Source organism: Engraulis encrasicolus, chromosome 13 (assembly GCF_034702125.1).
Source record: "Engraulis encrasicolus isolate BLACKSEA-1 chromosome 13, IST_EnEncr_1.0, whole genome shotgun sequence".
Classification (NCBI taxonomy): domain Eukaryota; kingdom Metazoa; phylum Chordata; class Actinopteri; order Clupeiformes; family Engraulidae; genus Engraulis; species Engraulis encrasicolus.
The window spans coordinates 50,084,318-50,107,318 of NC_085869.1; the positions used below are offsets into that span (position 1 = coordinate 50,084,318).

General features: G+C 43.4%; 1 protein-coding gene across 2 annotated transcripts; it reads right to left on the reverse strand.

The window, feature by feature from the left end:
• Positions 1–7: 7 nt before the first annotated feature.
• slc15a2 (solute carrier family 15 member 2) lies at positions 8–21,275 on the reverse strand. 2 transcript variants are annotated; one of them, XM_063214203.1, is made up of 23 exons: positions 20,942–21,275; positions 20,063–20,109; positions 18,728–18,815; positions 18,131–18,272; positions 17,441–17,533; positions 16,611–16,710; positions 15,863–15,953; positions 14,654–14,731; positions 13,376–13,458; positions 12,692–12,775; positions 10,541–10,630; positions 8,646–8,690; positions 8,347–8,379; positions 7,914–8,002; positions 7,500–7,581; positions 7,105–7,233; positions 6,258–6,422; positions 5,943–5,989; positions 5,670–5,777; positions 4,980–5,076; positions 2,927–3,070; positions 2,292–2,396; positions 8–1,776 (listed from the first exon to the last, which is right to left on the reverse strand). In XM_063214203.1, the coding sequence occupies exons 1-23, from the start codon at positions 20,955–20,957 to the stop codon at positions 1,552–1,554; spliced, it is 2,181 nt and encodes a 726-aa protein (XP_063070273.1). In that variant the 5' UTR covers positions 20,958–21,275; the 3' UTR covers positions 8–1,551. The 2 variants fall into 2 exon arrangements, with proteins under 2 accessions (XP_063070273.1, XP_063070274.1); XM_063214204.1 differs by lacking the exon at positions 20,942–21,275 and adding an exon at positions 20,546–20,717.
• Between the last annotated feature and the right edge of the window lie 1,726 nt (positions 21,276–23,001).

Genomic DNA, 23,001 nt, shown 5'->3' on the forward strand with positions numbered 1-23,001 from the left:
CACTTCTTCCTTTACATTGGACATTGGAGTACACATGCAGATGTTTTTCTACACATTTTTCTAATAAAATCATTAATGTCCATAATTGTCCAATGTTAAGAAATGTTTTGTTTCTCTTTGTTTTGTTTTAGGATATGCAACTGGAATAGGTTTGTTAAATATTCGTTTAATTGTTACTTGGATTATGTTGTTAACTACTGTATGAAGGGTGGTTATGGGAGTGTTGTGGTCCAGTGCACTAACGCACCTCACCAGTTTACGGGTTACCTGACCATGGAGACCCAAGTTTGAATACGGCCTCATTCACTCATTTCCTACGGGTCATTTCCCAACCCTACCCCTTCTCTCTCCCACTGGATTCCTGTTATTATAAAAGAATAGAACAACTATGAAATATTATGCATGTCCTTGTGCAGAGGCACACATTGAATACTTATTCAGAACAGAACAGATACATTAATAATCAGGACGTGAACTGTCAGCTCTCAGGAAATGGGAAGACTGCCCTCTAGTGGAGAGCTTGGACACATGAGAACAATAACAACACACCTCATGTGCTTTGTTACCCTGGCCGCGCCAAACCCCTACAGCAAAGCTGTGCTTGCGGCCTCTAGGGGCGTCTAGATTTCTAGGCTAGTGCTTTGTAGTACTCAGATGCACACACATGCTTTTTTCCTTAAAAAATATTTTTTGTTCTTTTAGACTTTATTTGTGACAGGACAGTTTGAAAGGGAGACAGGAAACGTTTGGGAGAGAGACGGGGAAGGGTCGACAAAGGACCTGGGCCGGAATCGAACCCGGGCCGGTCACATAGTAGACGAGTGCCCTACCATTTAAGCCACGGTTGGGCCTCGATGCACATATGCATTAACTTCTCTCACCAATGTTCCATATACATACACATGCCAGTTTCATGCAGTGCTCTGACAGAAATAACACATCTAGTACAGTATATGTCAAGCACTTTAATTCACTTATTATTTACATCACTGAAGCATGAACACACACTCCATCTCTAACACAGTATTGAGCATTAGGCAAATGCGGCAGTCTACAAAGGTCCTGAGATTTCAAACGTAGTAGGCACAGTATGTGTGCAATGTGTCAGTCACATTTAAGTACTACATGAAGCCCACTGCCCTCACAGAAACTCAGAGTAAAGTTCAAAATTGATAACCATGGTTTGTCATAAATTACATTCACAGAGCTTATACAAAATAAAATGACAAAAAGTGTTGTCGCTTGCAATAACATCAAGGCACTAATACTTTCCCCCCAACAATCTATTTTAAATGCATCAAGAACAATATACAATATAATAGATGCTTCAATCATTTGTCAGGATTTTTTTCTTCATAGTGTTCCACTGTTAGCCTCAAAATAGACCAAAAAAATAGGCCAAAAAAAACAAAAAACACTGAAGATACTTTCAAACAGTATTGTCAAACTTCCACCTGATGTGCCATAGCAAATCTCCGCTTGCTACACTTTCCTTAAATGTGCTAAATTCTGTACATTAAAAAAATACTGCAGGATTTGTGTGTCTGCATGCTACATTTTGGTGCTTCTTCTATTTTCTCCAATCTCGCGCATGTTCACGTAGCCACCTTCTTGCTGGTTCTTTTTGAGGTCGTCATCGTCGGCGGTCTCCTCTGTGTCGTTCCCGAGCATCTTGTCCAGGTTGTCTGGGTCCACGTAGGTGTAGAAGTGGGCCATGATGGAGAAGATGATGCATACTCCGACCAGCAGGCAAGCAAACAGGAGAAACTCCATCCACTGAGAACATGCACATACACACATTATCTTTCTTAAGTGTTGTAAACACTTGGCAGTTGGTTGCTCGTTTCTTATCATTCACAATTTGACCACAGTTGTCCGCAGGTCTTATCTGACCACAGATCAGCTTTATGAGAGCATCATCTCTGAAGGGCCTGCCTGGTCTGCTGCCAGTCATCTTTTAAATGTAACATCACATATTATAGTCATTGGAACATCACATATGGCTTTGGTCTAATATTGATGAATGACCCACTGCCTTGCACAACTTTTATAACTATTGTCTTATTGAACCCCCAAAAAACATAGTTGCACAGTGATTATGACTAAACTGGAACCTGTCATCGGGCAAAAATGTACTGTATGGCAATGTAAACAATTAAAACACAAAGCATAGTAAAAGCAAGACCATAAACTTCACCCATAACGTCTGAGGGAACTGTTAATGCATGACAGCCTATTGTGCTGCGTCAGGGGGTTACCAGCCGTAAAGAGCAAGCCTATACAGTTCGTACCTGTTCCATGCCAGCTCCTTCTGCTACGATCAGCACTATCACGTTCCCAAAGGCCACTGTCATGAGCCAACCAGCCTGCAGCACTGACTTCATGTTGGCTGGGGCCTGTGGACAAAACGAGAAAGTGCCGACGGTGAGATTCTGTGTTCTGAATTTGGGAGATGCCTTACATACTTTTTTCTTAAGAGTAATGCATTTCAAAGAAAACTCCCCATGGATGTACTGTATTTCTGAGGTACGTACAGTAGCTAGGCTACTTATAGAATGACGGGCAGATGTTTGGAGAAAAAAAAATCAAGCAGAGTCGCTTATAATCAATACAATTGCTGAAAAAAATTGGCCACAAAAGCTATTTACAGTAAATGCGATTTCCATACTGTACATCTTTTTCAAATTTTGCTTCACTGTTTCATCTGGTAAATACGATCTATGGGTTATGGTAATATCTTTCATCTTTTCTTTCAAAGTTCAAAAAACAAAACAGTGATTTTTACACATACTAAAAAGACATACCGGTACACTAAGAGCACATTCTTTCATTCATTCATTGAGTATGTCTGAAAATGGATTTCTAGACTAGTATAGCCCTTTTGGAATAAACCCTCAGTAGGCTACTGTATATTCCAACGTCTTACCTGTGAGTAGGAGAACTCCAGACCTGTAATGGAGAACATGACCTCTCCAGCCGTGATGAGAACATACTGAGGGACCTGCCAGGCAATGTGGACATTGTTGGCGCGGACATCCTCCTTTTTGCTCACCTCGATAGCCCCAGGTCTCTGAAAATTACCCAAAGCAGAACTGTTAGGGCTGTTACACATGTGAAGATCCTTCAAACAACAGTGGCAGGTCATGGTGGTGAAAGAGCTTAGTAGTAAAGGTCTAAGAAATTGAAGCTCAAAACACAAATTAAATCGCTAACATCTTTGGTAACAGTGCTGCTGCTGCTGCTGATGATGATGATGATGATTATGATGATGAACACAAATCAATCTGGTATGTCCCTGCTCAGTCATCCATGTCCATGAAAGGTCATGAAGGTGACTAACTGTAACTACTAATCCAACGTCTCATTTGACTGTTTCATTTGCAACTTCTTCTGATCATGTCCTCGTTCCCTCTTCCTAAGACTTTCCACTGACATGCTCGCTTCCCTTTCCCCAGTGTTCTTGTTTTGCTGAAGAGGCGTCTGCTCAGGCTCTGAACAACCAGAGCTTAAAATGGCGGCAGCTGTGACAGCCGCATGGTGTGTGGTCGACAGGGGAGGTCTGGCAAATGGCGAAAATGACTTGATGTCCATTAGCACAATGGGGGGATGCTCTTACCCTGAAATGACACAAACAACAGCGTACGTAGCTACCGAACCAGCCCATCTCTATCCATCTTACCAGTCCATGTGCATTAGGTCTGATGTGTCTTGGGGTGCTGTGTTGCCATGCCAACCTAAACTTTTCTAATTGTGATGAGAAGCAGAACTACACAGTTTTAAAAAACTGGCATGAACAAAAATCACTTGACACCAGTATGCTCGAGGTGACTTGGGCATTGCCAGGGAGACCATGTCTTAATTTTTAGGGATCTTCTGGATTTTTCTACATTAATACAACGGGGTGGTTTACAGACTGGCCTGGATCACCTCAAGAGAAATGAATTTCAGCTGTGGCCCTTCTCAGCCCTTTTGAAACTAACGCCTCGGAAATGACTTCTACATAGAGTGGGAGTGATCTGGCAACTATAGTTATACGCCCATCTCATTCAATGTCATAAAAAACAATGAGCGCTGCTGCACTTCTGAGAATACTTCAACTTCTTTTGGTTCAGTCAGTAGCCAGACAAAACTGCTACAGTAGAAACGCCATAGTGAGAAGCACATGCAAAAAGAGACTTAAAGGGTCCATAATGACAGCCTGCCGCTGCCAAATAGCTGTGTTAATGTGCAACCTCTTGTTGTTAAATGTGCTGGCCTCAATTTCTGTTTCATGCCTGGAATGCAGAGGCCTGGCCAAGTTGGATTCCTTCACTGAGGGAGTATACTAGGAAAGAGAGGGGAATGCCTTAAAAGCCTACATGAGTGTGAAGATTGCCCTAACTAGGGTGACCCAAATTGTTCCGTTTTCACATGGTTGTTTGAAATGAAAATGATATTTACAGCTTGCTGTTATTCTTCTATATTTCATTTCTATTACACATGCAGTGTTTCCCACGGGTTAAGCAGCATTGAATGGTGCTGCAGACAAGAACATTGGGCGAGGGTTAGGACAGTGTTTTTCAACACTGGGGTCGGGACCTCATGTGGGGTTGCCTGAAATGTCTAGGTGTGAAAAAAAGAACACTGATAAATATTACTTATGAATGTGACATAACTAGGCTATTCAATATTCTGTTTGAAACACCATTTACAATCTCAGACTCAAATGGTTTAATAGCCTACAACTTGTGTAGCTCAGTCGTGCTTTTACAAATGTGTATGGGGAAATTTGGGATGTCAAAATGGGGTCCTCCTGTACCAAAATAGGTTGGGAACCACTGGATCACTGCATGTGCCCCAATTGAAACGTATGTAAAGTATGGGCAGCAGTTTATTAATTTGTGGTGCTTTGGTTTTCGTTCTGTAGTGCAGAACCATAGAATGGTCTATGTATGGGAAACACATCGCATGTATTATGACAACATAAAAGCTTCTCCTACCCCTCTGAGGATGAATGTGTAGGAGGCTCCAAAGTCAAGAAGACCAAGGTCCAGCGTGACATTTTCTGATCTGCTTTCACACCTCACATTTGGATAGCTGACGAAATACATTACATTACATTACATTACATTACACTTAGCTAATGCTTTTATCTAAAGCTGGTTACTGTTACTGTTACAAGATATTGGTTCCAGTCCCTGGAGCAAAGCAGGGTTAGGTGCCTTGATCAAGGGGACATCAACCAGGATGATATAGGATTTCAACCCTCAACCTTCTAAATACGAAGAACAACCCCATAAACATTAGGCCACAGCTACCCAATACAGAGGGGCATGAAAGAGACAAGTACAATAATTGTAATGAATGATTTTGCTGAAGGACATTGATATAGTGTCTTAGGATTCTGACTTCAGCTTTGCTGAACACTCATGTGACCCTGAATTATAAACAACTTTCATTGTCTAGTTAACTTGAGAATGATTAACACTGTCAAGGCCTAAGTGTATTTACTCACGTTACCTCATTGTCTTCCACTGGCCTGTATTATGCTAAACATCATTTGCAGTAAGTTTGAATTGCAAATTGTACAACACTTCAGAGATGAATAAATTGGGATATGTACACAATGTACATAAATTAATTTATAGTACAGGTTTATAAGTTATACATTGTGTTTTAAGGAGACTCACTTTTCTCTGTCCACAAACTCGCCATCTGAGATTCCAAAGCCACTTGGTGCATGGAAATGTTTACCTCCAACAGTTATATTATAATCTTCACTGAGGGAGTTGATGAACCTAAAAGGGTAGTGAATAACAAATGCAAAAAGAAATGAAATGGGTTAATTGTGTCAAAGTTTAACTGCATGCATTCAGAATGACTGCCGGGTTAATCAGGTTGCAGGCGCACTTCATGTAAGGCAAGCATTCCTAAATGCACACAACTTATTTATATTTTTATACCTTAGGTGTGCTTCTCCATTTTCTGATTTTTTGATGTTGTCCTTTGCCTGATTAGAAAACATAATTGAGGAAGGTTAAGTGAACATTGAAGCAGACACCTTATCTAATAGCTAATTTGTTTCTTTCGTATTTATGAAGAACTTCTACATTTCAATCGTTAACAAACACAGACAAAATGACTATGACCTAAACATGCAACATTATTTTGCCTTTGTATGAAATGGGGTATGGTATACAAAAATGGCCATGTCTTGCTTTTTCTTCATTTTATGACATACTCATGAAAGTTTTGTCAGGTTATAGTGTTCCTCTTACCAGGTTGCAAAGGACCCCTGAGCCGTCCTCATTGAGGACAAGACTATAAGCCTCCTCTTCGCTGAATGATTTCACGCATAAGTGTTTTGCCCTGTTAGTCGTCACTGTCACAGTGAATGACTGTGTAATGTCATTCAGGGACAGGCTCTTGTACTCTCCTGTATCCTAAAAGAGGGGAAGGAAAGGAACATCAGTAAAGAGTTGTACTGGTGCACTATTGTACAGTACAGCTACTGCATTATGACTATGTTGTCAAATAATGATGTAAAACACAGTGTCTGGAAGCATGCTATGCTCCCATTGTTCTCATCCATCACCTACTGGATGTTAGCCTGGGTGAAAGCCGACTGTTGACTCTGTCAAACAGTCTAGCGAAAGCTAAGAGGAATCCGTCTCCATGGAGGGTGGGAGATGGTCTGAGCTTACTCTGCCATTTAAATTCAAATTGCGTTCTGAATTCAAATTAAAATTCAAATTGTGCTTCATTAGCATGACTGTTACGATATAGAGTTGCAAAAGCATACAAATAACAAGACAAAAGTGTGAATAGTAACGGACTCCACGGGTGAGTTCTGCGTCACCACTCTCAACTGTTTGCTGATTGGCTAAACAGTGAGTGAACCGAGCTAGGAGGGTTTCGCCAGACTATGTGCGGAGTCAGCTTTGTTGAAAAAAATAACATTGGTTAAAAAAAACTGAAAATGATGAAAGTGACTGAAATATTCTATGTCCTACTTATAGGTTTGTGCATTTTAACACCTTTTCACATTTTTGATGACAAGAATAGGCCTCGCATTCACAATACTACAGAGGTGCATCATGTAAACGTAGTCATAGTCGGGTTTACCTCATAGGACAGGATTGGATTTGGGAGGAGGCCTGCGTGTCCCTCCATGGCCACCGTAACCTCTGTCGATGCCAAGTTCAGGACCTTGAGGAGGCTTGTCCTAGCAGGCGCAGGCTCCACCACCGTTTCCTTTAACAGAGACACACATTAACCTTTGCCAATGATTATATGTACATCGTTAAATGGACACTGTATGCTCGTGTAACTGCAGAGCAAGATTCATTGAATGGTCGTTAAAAGATAAATTGGTCATTCTATAGCAGAGTTACCACAGTGCTATAGTGGGGGTCAGTGTAACTTGAGATGATTAGGTGGTAAATGGTTACGATATAACAGTGTAATGACTATTGTGCTATGTTGAGTAAAAAAAAATACAGAATAATAATCAAACTTACAATGACGCCGCGTTCTACAACAGTGGCAGCACCAAAGGCCAAAGCTGCAAAAATCATCCCTGTACCCATCTTCCTCAGAGGACTGAGAGAGAGAGAGAGAGAGAGAGAGGGAGAGAGAGAGAGAGAGAGAGGGAGAGAGAAAAAAAGAGAGAAAGAGAAACTGTTAATCCACAGTGCCGTTATATTTTGCTTCATGAACATTGAGCACATTTCTTAGTGTTATTTCTGTAGATGTTCAAAGGCACAAACCCTCAGGGAGCCTAAAACGTGCGACTTGTCACGCTTCTGTGACTCCTGAATTTATTGCCCTTTCCTACATGTGCACTTGACGACTCCATAAAAATGTCAGCGCCCCATAAGCTTTTTGGATTTAAACTTTAACATCCAATGATGACAACAAAACGGACGACTCACGTGAGCTTGATACCGCACAGGCCGATGAGTGGGTACACGCCCATGTCGAAGATAGGGATGAACACCAGGATCAGCAGTGCGTTCAGCATCTTTACAGGGGGGGGGCTGACAGAACGCATTCACACATGAAATGCCCTGAACAGCTACAATCAAGAGGAGAATGTTGCAAGACTTTGTGGCAGAGGTTGTAAAAAAAAATAAGGGACAGTAAAGTGACACAACCTGCTGCTAAACATATTTTATGAGTTACACAAGGTCAAGAACATCTGATGTTCAGAGATGCACAATAAATCTGTGTAAATAAAACTGTATAAATTGTACATTGGTGGGTGGGTATTGTGTTGTGTGTCCTTCCAGGGGCATAGGCCTACTGTAACAACAAAGGGATAAGGAGGATAAGGAGAGAGAGATAAAGAGATAAGAAGATATTTACCTGCATTTGGTCAGGTTTCAAGACAAATGCACCCTGTAATATAAACGTTTCACCATCAGCCGAAGTACAGGCCAGGGAAATTGCTTTCAATTAAAAAAGTGTGAATACATTGATATCTATCCTCACATATTACTTACATGTATCACAGTATCACAGTACATTAGAAAACGCTAAATAATTTTTTGAAAACAAGAAGGGGATAAGCAGTTGTAAGTCCCATGGATATAATGGCATGGTGGAGATGAGGAACTCGACTAAACAACAAGAAGAAGAACAGTAAGCATAGAAAGCAAACTCACAAAGTCCATGTTCATACGGGTGGCCTGCAGAGTCCATCTGGAGCCCTGGAGCAGGGGGGTGTTGACGAGAGAGATGAGGAGAGAGAGAGAGAGAGAGAGAGAGAGAGAGAGAGAGAGAGAGAGAGAGAGAGAGAGAGATGGGGAGAGAGAGAGAGAGAGAGAGAGAGAAATGGAGAAATAGAGATGGAGAGAGAAAGAGTGGATAAAGGTGGACAGGGGTGGAGGGATGTTGACAGAGAGAGATGAGGATAAAGAGAGAGAAAGAGCGAGAGAGTGAGAGAGATGTTGGGAGGGGGGAGGAATGGAGGGAGAGGGATGTTGACAAAGACATGGAGATGGAGAGAGAGAGGGAGCAGGGAGAGAGAGATGGAGCAGGGAGACAGAGAGAGAGATGTTGACATAGAGATGGAGACGAAGAGAGAGAAAGAGAGAGAGAGGTAGAGAGATGTTGAGAGGTTCATGGAAAGGGAGATATGAAGGGAGAAAGAGAGGGAGCAGGGAGACAGAGAGAGAGAGAGATGTGTTGACAGAGAGATGGAGACAGAGAGAGAGAGGGAAAGAGTGAATAAAGGGAGAGATGTTAACAAAGACAGAAAGATGAGGAGAGAGAGAGGGGAAGAGAGAGAGAGATTTTGGGAGGGATGGAGGGAGATGGATGTTGACAAAAACATGAAGATGGACAGAGAGAGGGGGGGATGTTGAGGGAGGGAGAGAGGGAGCAGGGAGACAGAGAGAGAGATGTTGACAGAGGGATGGAGAGAAAGAGAGGGAACGGCAGAGAAAGAGGGTTATTCCCTAGCCTGCCCTGCTCGTGGGTCTGTCAGTCTCAGGAAGCAGGCATTCTTTATGGCCATTACCAGTCATTTCCAGTCAACAGCCCGCATTAGGCTGCCACTGGCCCCGTTACCCATCATCCACTTGACTAAATGCCTAATAAAACACCATGCTCTTCCCCCCTTCAAAGCGGCCCGTTTCCAGGGGCGGTTCCAGACATTTATTCTTGGGGTGGCAAAGGGGTGGCGACGTGTATTTCAGGGGGACATGCTCCTACACTAAGGGAAAATTATAAACGCTATATAATCGACACACACACTTATGTGATACAGTGAATCCCTTAAAGTGAAACCCTGCAACCTAAAGTTCTATGTCTGAAATGATGTCAAGTATTAAGGCTATTGGTCACAATCAGGGCTCTTAATTGGGGTGGCAAATCATATTTCTGGGGGGGCAAATGCCACACCCCTTAGAACCGCCCCTGCCCGTTTCGCCTTTCTTCATTTAAATACACGTTTCCCTTCCAGTTTGTTCTGCCCAATAAGAAATTTAATGCATGGCAGAAGTCCTGGTGGGCCATTTTTTTCTTCTCAACATTTGATGGGCTGCATTCTAGTCATCCTTTCATATATTCTGTGCACTGGCGATGGTGCACAAACAATGTTCGGCATATTTTGATGATATTCTTAACTCACCGTGTGCACATCGTTGGTTATTTTTCCACGATAAAGTGTTTTTTGGACATCACATTCAAGTAAAGAGGATTTCCAGCCAACTTCAACATGACTTGACTTTAAGTAACCAAAGACTTATTGTTTTTTTGTTCAACCATGTCCCACACATTCTGGCAAGCCTCAAAATATCATCCAAAACTGGGTTCTAGTTGGAAGAAGTCTTTTGATGTTGCATAACAACTGACGTTTAAAAACAACAGACGTTTAAAAACAAACCATGCCCCCCTGTTAGCTGGCCAGGATCTCAGAAAGGGGTGAACAAAAAAATGACAGGTCTTAGGGTACAGACAAGTCAATTGTAGAGTGAGCTGCACAACTGCATGTTGAAATTGATCGTGATTCCCCTTTTTGTGTATGCAGAGGTGTGTATCTGCAGTGTTGTCTTACCTGCTGGTCGAACAGTGCCCAGAACATGGGCAAGGGGATGTAGAGCACCAGCACTCTCAGCACCATCTTGATCTCAGCTATCAGGCGCTTCTGCTCACACACAAATGCACGCACGCACACGCACGAACACACACACGTACACAAACACACACACACACACACACACACACACACACACACACACACACACACACACACACACACACACACACACACACACACACACACACACACACACACACACACACACACAAACACACACACACACAAGATAACAAGAGATAGGGTGTGGATTAGCGTTAAAGCAACAGTAAAGTAGGGTCACATGCTAATTCACATGATTTCCTAGAATCTCCCCAGGTGGTTCTTTGATTATTTACTTTTCAGGTACCTTTCGATGCCAACTGAAAAGAATTCCGAGTTTGAGCATCCTAACGCTTAACTATGTTGGAGGTGAGGCCCTCCAAAGTTGGGATGCCACACTCACTGCTTGGACAGATTGCATACATCATTTATAAGCAGATCTTGGTGCTTCCACCTATAATTTGAAGACACTTAAAATTGCCATGGCAGGTCTCAAAATTGCCATGCTCCTTCAGTCTGTCTATCAGATGCTGTAGAAATAGAATAGCTTGAATATGCTTGGATATATTAAGTCTTAAAATTGGATTTGTGGAAAGTGTAATCATTTTTGACATTTCAGACAAATGGAGTATGGTCTCCTGGGAAGATCTTGTAAACGGACATGGAATGACACAGTAGTTTCTCCATTCAACCTTAAAATAACCTTTTCAAAATATCAATGCAGTGTCATTTCATCAACATTGAGGCACTTCTGAGTTCTCTGAGTTCTTAACAGCTATGGCAGCTCTTGGAGAATTCAGGCACATCTCTCAGTAATTCCAAATAGCTTACCACTAAGACCAAATCTACTTAGTTTTGCTTTAACACCCCTCCCCACCCCCCAAGAATAAAAGTCAAGTGCCGGCATGCAACATTCAGCAACAAGAGACATATTGCACCACAGAATGAAAATCGAGCACCACTAATTGATTACGCCTCTTCTTTCTACCACCATGAACGCCACACAATGCTGCTTGGTCTGTGTGACAAGATAGGCATAAAACAAGTCAGCAGCAAAACAAAGCAGCCAAAAAGCAGGACTGTAACAACTGCCAGACAAGAACAAGGCAAATAAAATTAACTCAACCGACAACAACAAAAGGACAAAGTGCGACACTTAGGCTAGCAGTGTCAACTGCATGAAATAATAAAGATGTAGTGACAAGTAAACAAGTGGCGCTCTAGTCTGTACACAGATGTGTAACACGTGGGAAGAGATGTGCTAGCATGTCCATGAAGGCACACACATGAAGGAACGTGCGCAAAGCGTACCAGTACAAGATAGTCCAAGATACGATATGGAAGTTAGCAAAGACAGCTTCCTGACAGCACATAACGTTGTGCGTGTATTACAACGATACATAAAAGCACATTCCCTGTTACAGATGATCTGTTACCAGAATGGCAATGACCAAGTGTATTATGCACCAAATGTATTACTAAAGGTTCTGAGTAATGTCATAGTAGTAATGCAGTACTATGATATGGTAGTAAAGCCTTTTCAACCGGTATTACAGCGAACCACTGGTGCACAATATGAGGCTATTAGAGATTTTGTGAATATAGTACAGTACTTCACTGGAGAATGAAACTTCTGATTTTTTTTAACACAGCCCATTACGTCTTCAATCCTTTGCAGGCCAGTTCATTGCATATATCTCTGCAGTACCACCACAGTTATTGGTAGTACTGATACATATATGGTGGGTTTTTTACATACAGTATATGATGTTAATGTTACATTTTGTTCATGAAATCATTAGCTTTCAATTGATTCAGAGTGTTAAACGTTTTTTACTTCCCCTGACATGTTTTGAAGTGTAAACATGTCAGGTGAAGGAAAGAAACTTTGACATGCCTGAATCAAATGAAAACTAAAGACTTAATCTACTGGTACTGATGCTGTGGGAGGTTCCTTTGGCTCTGCCCTGTATGATACAGTACCAGCACACGTAATGAAAAACAGCACTCGTTATTTAAGTCATTATGTTGAGAAGGAAGGAAGGAGGATCTGTCTGGATGAATTACCGGGTACTTCTCCTCTGCCCAGTCCAGCCAGTGGTCCCGCTTGGCGTCATTTTTCTTGCTCCTCGATCGATTCCGGATGGCAAACTACAGCAACAGAACACAAACACACACACACACACACACACACACACACACACACACACACACACACACACACACACGCACGCGCACACACGCACGCGCACACACACACACACACACACACACACACACACACACACACACACACACACACACACACACACACGCACGCACACGCACAAGCACACACACACACACAGATGTCAGCTTTGTTTGTTAGCATCATCAATCGTCATGGTAACGCTACGAAGAGTTTGACACAAGAACGTCCAAAGGACTCCTTATGTTGTGAATGAGACAGCATTATTACTGGGCAGCCGTGGCTCGATGGAACCACTCTTGGAACTGGAACGTATACTTAGACCACTATGTGTTGCACCACCACCACCACAGAATAAAAAACGTGCACCAACATGAGCACCACACAATGCTTCTTTGCCTGTGAGAAACACTACATGATGTTGATGGAGACCTAGTGTGGAAGTGTAAGAGAGAGAAGAGAAGAGAAGAGGAGAGAAGATGAGATGAGAGGAGAGGAGAGGAGAGGAGAGGAGAGGAGAGGAGAGGAGAGGAGAGGAGAGGAGAGGAGAGGAGACTACTCACCCCTATGCATTTACAGACATGGAGCAGGACATTCCCTTCTGGTGGGCTCCTCTTGTAAAGACCACTGCCAGCGATGAACACCACTGCCAACAGAGAAGAAAATAACATCACCTCAAAAAGCACATCATTATAGGCAACTCTAGCCAGGAACTGACTGACTGGCGAGAGAGTCTGTCATATTCTGAACAACCTCAGCTCAGTCAAATACTGGGAAACGGCCAAACAGGACAAATAAAATGACAGTATATTATTTACTGTACACTCTCAGTGACATACTAATTTGTCATCCTACATACTGTCATCCAACATACCGCAGTAGCGGCACTGGAGCCCTGAGACTGAGGCTGATAGGCATCTTGTTTTCATAAATGTCAGCAGAAAAAGTGTTTTTGTGCCAGGCCTGTTTTGACTGGCAGCCGAGAGACTGTGGACGCTCTGACCAACAGCAGCTAGGAGTGCTATAACCATGCTGATGATCAGGGAAGCCGACAGGAGGGGACAAAGGGCTCAATTGTCCCGGGCCCAGAGCGAGAAGGGGCCCGAAATTGGGTTCTCATTGCATTGTGTGTACTGTATTGGGTAGGGGGCCTTTTGGGTGACTTTGTCTTGGGCCCAGCCAAAGCTGTCAGCCGTCCTGCTAAGCTGTCAGCCGTCCTGGTGATTCTCTCTCTCTCTCTCTCTCTCTCTCTCTCTCTCTCTCTCTCTCTCTCTCTCTCTCTCTCTCTCTGTCCATCCATAGGGGTTTCTTCATGGCTCAGTGGCCATGCTCAGCCCCAGCACGGACTACACTATCCAAACAAGACGTGTTTTTCTCCCAACTGCCTGACTGGCCTTGAGGGACGACAAGCCATTCACAACAAGCAGTTTCTGTCTAATGCAGCATCAGCGTACTTGCCAATCCATGATTGGAATATGAAAGTGAGACACTCGTTTTTCTCTTTTACCCACTCTTGGAACCGGAATGTATACTTAGACCACTATGTGGAGCACCACCACCACCACAGAACAAAAAACGTGCACCAACACGAGCATCACACAATGCTTCTTTGCCTGTGAGAAACACTGTTTGTGTGTCTTGTGTCTGTGTTGTGAAGGAGTGGAGCAGTGGGAACTGAGAGAGAGAGAGAGAGGGAGAGAGAGAGAGAGAGAGAGAGAGAGAGAGAGAGAGAGAGAGAGAGAGAGAGAGAGAGAGAGAGAGAGAGAGAGAGAGAGAGAGAGAGAGAGAAGACAAAAGACAGAGACATACAGAAAGAGAGAGAGGGAGATGTATATCCTTACCCAGGGCGATGATCATGAGAGCTGCAGGAACCCCAAAAGCAAGAGCATAGCAGTCGCCACCAAAACACTGCACATCACCTGTGAATCAGAAGTGCAGAGCATACAGTAGTTGAGTTGCATTACCATCACCTCATTTTATTTTTCTTTTCTTTTTGAAGGGTCTTAAAGGGAACTTTCTTTGACAGGAAAGTGTGAGATGGCGATAGAAAGCGTCAGGAAGTGAGTGGGCGGGGCGGGCTTGGCAAATGACCTCAGGGTGAAATTGGACTCGATCACTGGACTTGGGTCCCGATCATAACAGTACAGTGCCTTAGCTGTTTAAGCCACGGCCAAGGCCACCATGTCATTACAGTCTGCTAGACTGGCCCCAGAATCTCACTTCTCTTAATCACCCGATCACAAGACCCTTAGAAGACAAATAATAACGCAGACAGCAGAAACTGTCAACCACAGGAACATTTGACTTGTGGTATCTATTCTTGCTGACATTGAGCTATTGCGTGACCTCATAATATGCAATGTTCTGCCGGTGGATCCTTGTAGTACTCATGGAAAAGACTTCCCACAGTATTACGATACAATGACACTACACAGTCTTCAGTAATACCAGAGAGAGTAGAGAGAGAGGTTCCATTGGCCCATTGTTTCCGGGTTCTATTATGGGGGGGGGGGGGGGGGGGTGGGGGGGGGGGGGGGGGGGTGAGGGGGGGGAATCCCCCTTTAGGCAGACCTAGGCAGACCTGAGGACTGTTCTATTCAATGCTAGGAGCATTATGACACGCCCCTTTAGGCAGACCGGAACCTGGTCACGTTAGGTGCCCATAGAAACCTATTATGTTGGCATATCTCTATACTTAAAGAATCTCTGGTAATACAATACAACTTGGGCTTTGCCATTCTGACAACAGCAAATTTATAACAGGGGTCATGTCTCATAGATTTCTCGTCAATCTTTCGACTAAATAAATCACCACTCTGACGATAGATCAGAATCTAGTAACTGATCTCATCACAAGCCAATTAGTAACTAACGAGTGACACAGATGGCAAGGGCTGTCAACTATAGCTCAAGAGCAGCTGACTTGCTGTCATGCTGCATATTCCTTCTCGCTGACAAAGTGTGGCTGTTAACATCAAATGTCTTTAAAAACGGATGATAAAGAGATAGCTAGGCCTGTGTGCTGTACTGTTCCGCTTAGTCAGACTCACTTCTCAGTATGGGCGTGATGACAGTCGACAGGACACTCCCTGCGTTGATGGACATGTAGAAGATGGAGAAGAATTTCCTCCTCTCGTCTGCCTGTCGGGAGTAGGAATAAGAGTCAGGACATACTGGGTAGCCCCTTAAGGCACAACGTTCCAGACAGTCACGGACAAAACGTGAAACTTTACGCAAAACCTTACTTCCACAGTACTACACTACTATGACAGTACACAGGGCTTTTAGTAATACATTACGACTTGGTCATTGCCATTCTGGTAACAGCGTATTCATAACAGGCACCGTGTCAAGTTACTGGGTTAAAGCTGGCAAAGCAGCTACATTTCACAACAGATTCTTTTTCTCCCTCTCGTTCTCCCTCCCCAAAGAATGACTTCAACATCTGTTTTGTCAGTTACTTACTCCTTGAAAATTCTGAAGTTTTGCACACAGACTTTGAATTGCATATTGAATGACATATTACAAAACACTGGTTGAATTACATTAAATGAAAATATTCCATCCATATAATTTACTATTGAACTTCTGTCAACATTCACATCCAATACAATAGACATTTTCTAACAGGTAGAGTTTTCCATCACGCTGGGGACATGAGGTAACATGAGACAGACAGACAGAGACAGACTCACTCTCTCTCTCTCTCCCTCTCTCTCTCTCACACACACATACACACAACCCTGAACACACACCAACCCAAACGCACACACAGCACGCCCGCTATATGTCTCTTACATGTTCCTCTTCAAACTGGTCTCCTCCAAAGGCAGCGACGCAGGGCTTGATGCCTCCCGTACCAAAGGCAATAAGGCCTAGACCCAACATGGAGAGCACTCTGAAAAACAGAGGACATACAATGTAAAGTAAACCATAGGCAGAAACATTACTATATATCAATTTACATTCAATATCATCTAGGCCTACGTATATACATTATCATACGCAACTGTCGCTCAATGTGATGATATAAAAAAATACATTGTAGAAAGTATTATAGATAAACATGAAAGTAGCAGATCTAATTTTGACACAAAGCTGGTTCCCCACCCAATTGGGCTGCTTGGAATGGCCGTCTGCGGGTAAAAACGGGAAAAATTGGCCATTTGGCGTTTTTTCTGCAGTTTAATGCCCATAGAAATCAATGCAATTTGTTGAAATTGGGCGGAATTTAGCGTATTTTGGTGGTTTCTGAGAACCTTTTGGGCGGGATTTGATCAGACACATCTGGCAACACTGATGGAGAGTAATCTGAATCAACTGGGATGGGATGTACAATATCCAGACATACAATGGGCAGACACATTACTAACAGACAGATAGACAGACAATAACACCACATCAGGCAGAGAGTCAGGAGCTAAGTGTGGACACATATTCAGCTTCACTTCACAGGGCATCAGTTCAGCTTAGGCGCACCAGAACTTCTGACTGAAAGACCTTTAAAAGCATGTGCACACACACATATACACTGAAATACACACCTACATTTCACACACACACACACGACGTACACACACACATGCACACACTTTCACTCCAACCTGAGTAAACATCCTGTCACTTACACGTGCACAGTGTTGTCCCCCACATCTGGGATGGCCCCCACAGACTTGACCACGTGGCCGAGAACGTACACTATGGAGAGGTAGATGATGGTCCTGTAAAAAAAAAACACACACACACACACACACACACACACACACACACACACACACACACACACACACACGCACACACGGACAGACACATAGAGACACACACAGAGACACACACACGTACGCACAGAGACACACACACACACACACACACACACACACACACGCACACACACACACACACACACACACACACACACACCTTGTAACTCTTGAGGCCTTGCGAAAAGATGAAACAGCAAATACAGTAAGAAGAGTCTTGCGAAAGGTACAGAGAGAGAGAGAGAGAGAGAGAGAGAGAGAGAGAGAGAGAGAGAGAGAGAGAGAGAGAGAGAGAGAGAGAGAGAGAGAGAGAGAGAGAGAGAGAGAGAGAGAGAACAAGAGTAGAATACTGTGTTCGTGCTGTGGGAAGGAAGAGAGAGATAGAAAGAGAGAGAGCACGTGTACAAGAGAGAGGGACAGAGAGAGAGAGAGAGAGAGAGAGAGAGAGAGAGAGAGAGAGAGAGACAGAAACAGAGAGGGAGAGAGAGAAACAGAGACAGAGACAGAGTGATGTACAGTACCATACGAGGCCTCTCAGCCAGCGCTGCACAAACTCACTTGAACTTCCCCAGCCATGAGTCGGCGATGAGGGCCCCCAGGATGGGGGTGAAGTAGCAGAGGCTGCTGAAGGCATGGTACACCGCCGTGGACAAGTCCTTATCCCAGTGGAGGTAGTGGATGAAGTACAACGTCAGCACCGCTATATGACAAGTAGGAAAAGGAGTGAGAGAGACAGATGCATATGTATGAGTATTAGGGCTGTCATGATACTGTATTGAATCGAGAAATCGTGATATGACTGCATCGCGGTGCAAGAAGCCAGTATTGTGATACACCCTTGCCTTTCGGCGTTCTGTTACTCTTCAGTCCAGAAAACAACCACTAAACAGACCCTCATTTGTCACTGACCCAAACACCAAGCAGAAAAGGACAGACATACAAACATACAGACAGACACAGACACATAAGGAGCACTGCCACTGGCAATGTGGTAGTGGATGAAGTACAGGGTCAACACTGCTACACACCAAGTAGCAAAGGCGAGACAGACAGATGTCCAATATGAGTTCTGACTAAAAGAATGGTGATATGAGGTTGTGTATAATTTTGGGGCCCAGGTTCAATGTTGTCGATCTCCAGGACCAGATACTGTACCTTTCATTCCATAGTAGGAAAATCTTTCGCAGAACTCGTTGACCACGATGAATCCAATGCTGACTGGGTAATTGGTTCCACATATTGTCTGGAAAAAGAAAGAAAGAAAATATAGGGGTACGACTAAGCATTGGTGCAGATTCAACGTCAGGACAGAGGAGGGGGTGAATGTACAAAGTAATATGAAAGCTAAGTACTGTATGAGCAAAAATCTTCAATATGGCAACCAAGATAAATTGTTTTATGCTCAACCAGCGCAACAATGTGGAATCAATCCCAGTCTCCAGAGTGGATGTACCCCCTCATTCCCCCCAGGGTCTACACCCATGGTGGTGAGACACTGTTTTCACCATAGACATGCATTCACAGAAATGGGACATCCACAGTCTTAGGTAAAGGTTTCTGTGTGGACAACAAGTCATGATGTTCTTGTTCACAACAGTCCAAGGCCCACATACTACAGTAGCCTACTACAGACATATTTTTCCTCAGAATTCACAGGTGGCCACAAAAATCCCTTACATAATGATCTGCAGGCATAACCTCAAGTGTGTGCTTCTTCTTAAGAACTTGCATGAATGTTTTACGATCCCAAATTACCAGCACTTCAATGGCGTTAGTGTATCCACCCCATCGACATCCACACCCATCCTCACCCTTTGCCCTTTCTTTACTGGTTTAAAGTGACTTCCAAACTGATGGCAGTCATGTGACAACAGATGGACTTTTCACAAGACAGGAAGCTTCCCAGCCCTCCCTCCCCTGCCGTGAAAAACAAGCAGAAGGAGGGAAGGTTGCAGTGTGCTACATCCCAACTAGTGACCACAGACTCCACCATCATAGAACAATAAAAATCTGCCATTAAATGGCATCTGAAGTACAACTGCACGATAAGAGATTAGTCTTTATTTTTCCCATAGCAATATTCATTTTCACATCAAACCAAGTCCATCCAAGGGCAGCATTTGGCAGATTTTTTATAAGACTCACAACATACAGTGCATGCATCTATGCACCATTTAGACACACATTCCCCACTTTTACAAAGGCCTACACATCGGATTTGCACCAATCCCCCTAGTTTACCCAGCTGTGCCATCATACATATGTAAGGATCTGTAAACGGCTGAAATACTGAATCCACTGGAGGCGTTGCTGCAATTGCATTGTGATTAATAATGATTGCTTGTGCATATTCTCCATGCAGTGGAAAAACATGTCAAGTGCCCATTTCACCTCCTTCTATCTAAGCCATTACATTGGACAATGTCAGTGTCACTGGTCATTTGTCACTGTGCTGTGTATATACTGTAACTGTTTGGGTGTCCGTCTTACCGGTGATTTCTTTTTCTTGTCCCCTCCCTGGTCCTCCGAGGAGTAGCCTATGAGAAGATGGAGAAACATCTGTTACATTATGGACCATTATTTGACATATTTTTCATATCACACAAAAATGTGACGCATTTGAATTATCTACCAGCAGGCCTTTTTTGGAAAAAGGAGACAAATGCCCCTAATCATGTTGAACTGTTGCACACATATTGTCAGATGGTAGTCACAAAAGCAGGTGCCTAGATCCACCTGAAGAAACTGAAATGGTTAACAGAATGTGGTTTTGGAATTTGTTCTGCAGCATACCGTTCTGAGAGTGTCAACTTCACAATCACTAGGTATCAGAATAAATTTGGACAGGCCTTCCCCATAAAACATCAAAGCCCAAGTTAAAGACTAACTCAACTCTAGGATATGAAGGATACGGGTCACCCACGTCAATGGTACCTCTAAAAAAAGTTCCCCTTAAGACCCAGTGTACTCAACATCTGCACGCAGGCATCCGGTGTCTTTGCAAATGGTTAAAAAAAAGTGGGTAGAAAAAAGGAAAACGGGTAGGTAGAAGAAGAACCAAAAAATGAAAATAAAAGTGGAGGAATTGCGCACGTATTCCCTTGCCCGAAAAACCGAAGGAAAACACTTGCAAACTGCTCCAAACACTCTGTTGTCCTTAAAATAACACAAACTGTACAAGCACAACCAATAGAAAAGCTGAACTTTAAATTCCATGTGTAACAGTGCAATATCCACGCCTGCAGCCGCCCACATCTCCGTTTACGGCTACATTGACAACTTCCAGAAGTCCGTTAGGCGCAAGCGTATTGTCAGGCTATTTCCTCAAAAACTGCGTTAAATTACAAAGTTTCCAAAAGTCAGCGTTACCCTTCTTTTCCCCCATTTGATGAGCACTGGCGTCTCGACTGTATATCCCTCGCGCACACTCTGCCTTCTCGTAGCCGTCGTTAAAAGTCTTGACAAATGTCCAAGTCCTTCCCTCTATCGGCTATGGTGCAACCAAGTCTCAAACGCAGTTCTTATAGCATTTAACCACTGCGGTGGTTAATGTTCTACACCCATTCCAAGAACGGATGGCTTCGCCAGGATTTGCAGGCTAGTCGTTGTCATGCACTCTACTGTCACTCACGGGAATGCAAGGGGCCTGGCAGCTACTCCTCGCTCTCGCTGGCTGACTTGGAGATGTGTGGCCAGCCAGGCAGCTCTTTTGTGATGCACAGAGGGCCGTTTGTTTGGTATGGAGCTCATGGCTGGAATTGGTTGGCTGAAAAGCCAGCCATTGCTCAGTGAACTGTTTGGATAACATTTTAGAGGAAGGGGCTCTGGCTGATGGGGGTTCTGGACGGGTCATTTGTGCCTGCTGGCAACACCAAAGGACTCTAAAATGGTGTGAACTTTGTCCATATGGATATCATTAGGGGAAAGTGGACGCTCAAAGTTCCATAACAGAACAAAAAGAAAGAAAAGAGTTTTCAATCCACATTACCCTCCCATTATGAATATCTTCAATTTCTTTGTAATAAAATTAGCCCATTCTCTTTCATGAATTAAAAACCCAATTCAGTTAAAAACGTCCTTCATTTTGGTTAATAGTTTTAGCTGGCCTTTCTGGTGTGGTTTATTGTTTCTTGGGCCATCTCCTTTCTCAGGTGCGGTGCCTAGGAGTGGAACAATGAATCTGTCTGAAAGCCCTGTCAGATGAAAGCCCTTGGCCTGATGCACCCCTGCTTCCAACATTTGCATTATGCTGCTCTGAATAACACACTGAATTAGACCTAGCTGATGCAAGAATTCAATTATTTTCTCCCTCCTAATCCTACGAGACAGAGACACCCAGACAGCATATTGTACAATTTCTTTCTTTTCAAGCAGTTTTAACGTTCAATGCTACTGGTGCTGGGAAAGTGTGTGTGTGTCACTAGTAATTGCTTGCCAGTTAAAAAAAACAAACAAATTGACATTTTGATTGGGCACCTCCTTGCATCCATCAGTTGATGTGAGACATTCCTCTACTACTTCTTTATCCAACTCTTAAGGGACCCTTTTTTATTTTTATGTTTTTACCATTGTTAGCTTTTGTGAGTCCCCATGGCGTGCTGCACAACAGACATAGATGTGTCTTATGAATGTTGTTGTCACACATGAATTCTTTCTCATTCTTTCAACATAGTAATTACATTAGAATTATTAAGCCCCTTAAAATCAAGAGGGTTTTGCCATTCCCTGTGAATGTTTGGTAACCCCCTTTGGTGGTCCCCATCCCCAGTTTGGGAACCACTGCTCTAGAGCAACGCCTTCCCTCTAGAGATCCATATTTTGGGGAGACAAAACAACCACTTCACAAATGCACGGCCATGGCACGGTCATCTGTCTCTAAGGAGATGTGACATAGACAACTCTCCACAACTTGACATTCTTAGAAATGAATTCTTAGAAAATGTCCTCCACCATCAACCAGAAATGATGAAATTATGGTACTTGGCTGAGGCCAAGAAGTTCAAAGAAGATGTTGAGTTGCTTACAACTACTGGTTAAACCTGGATGAACTGGATGACTCAAAACTTGTGCATAATACCCTTGCATGTCATGCTGGGCAAAAACTGGAGAGACGCTGAACACCTGGGGTCTTTGACAACACATACATGAAGCAGACACCCTCTCTGAATCTACCGTACAGTGCAGGGGTGTAGCAGTAAATTGTGGTCCCTATGTATCTAATGGTCCCTGTTCGGCTCCAATGGACAGCCATCCATATATCTACATAAATTGGACGGTGTTTGGGCCACCTATGTATGTACAGTACATGGGGCCCTGGCAAACACCTCAGACAAAACGTCACAGTCATATGCATGGAATGATTAATTGCAAAGTCTTGATGATGTGATGTGTGATGTGATGTTTTTGTGGTTACTACTCACCATTCAACA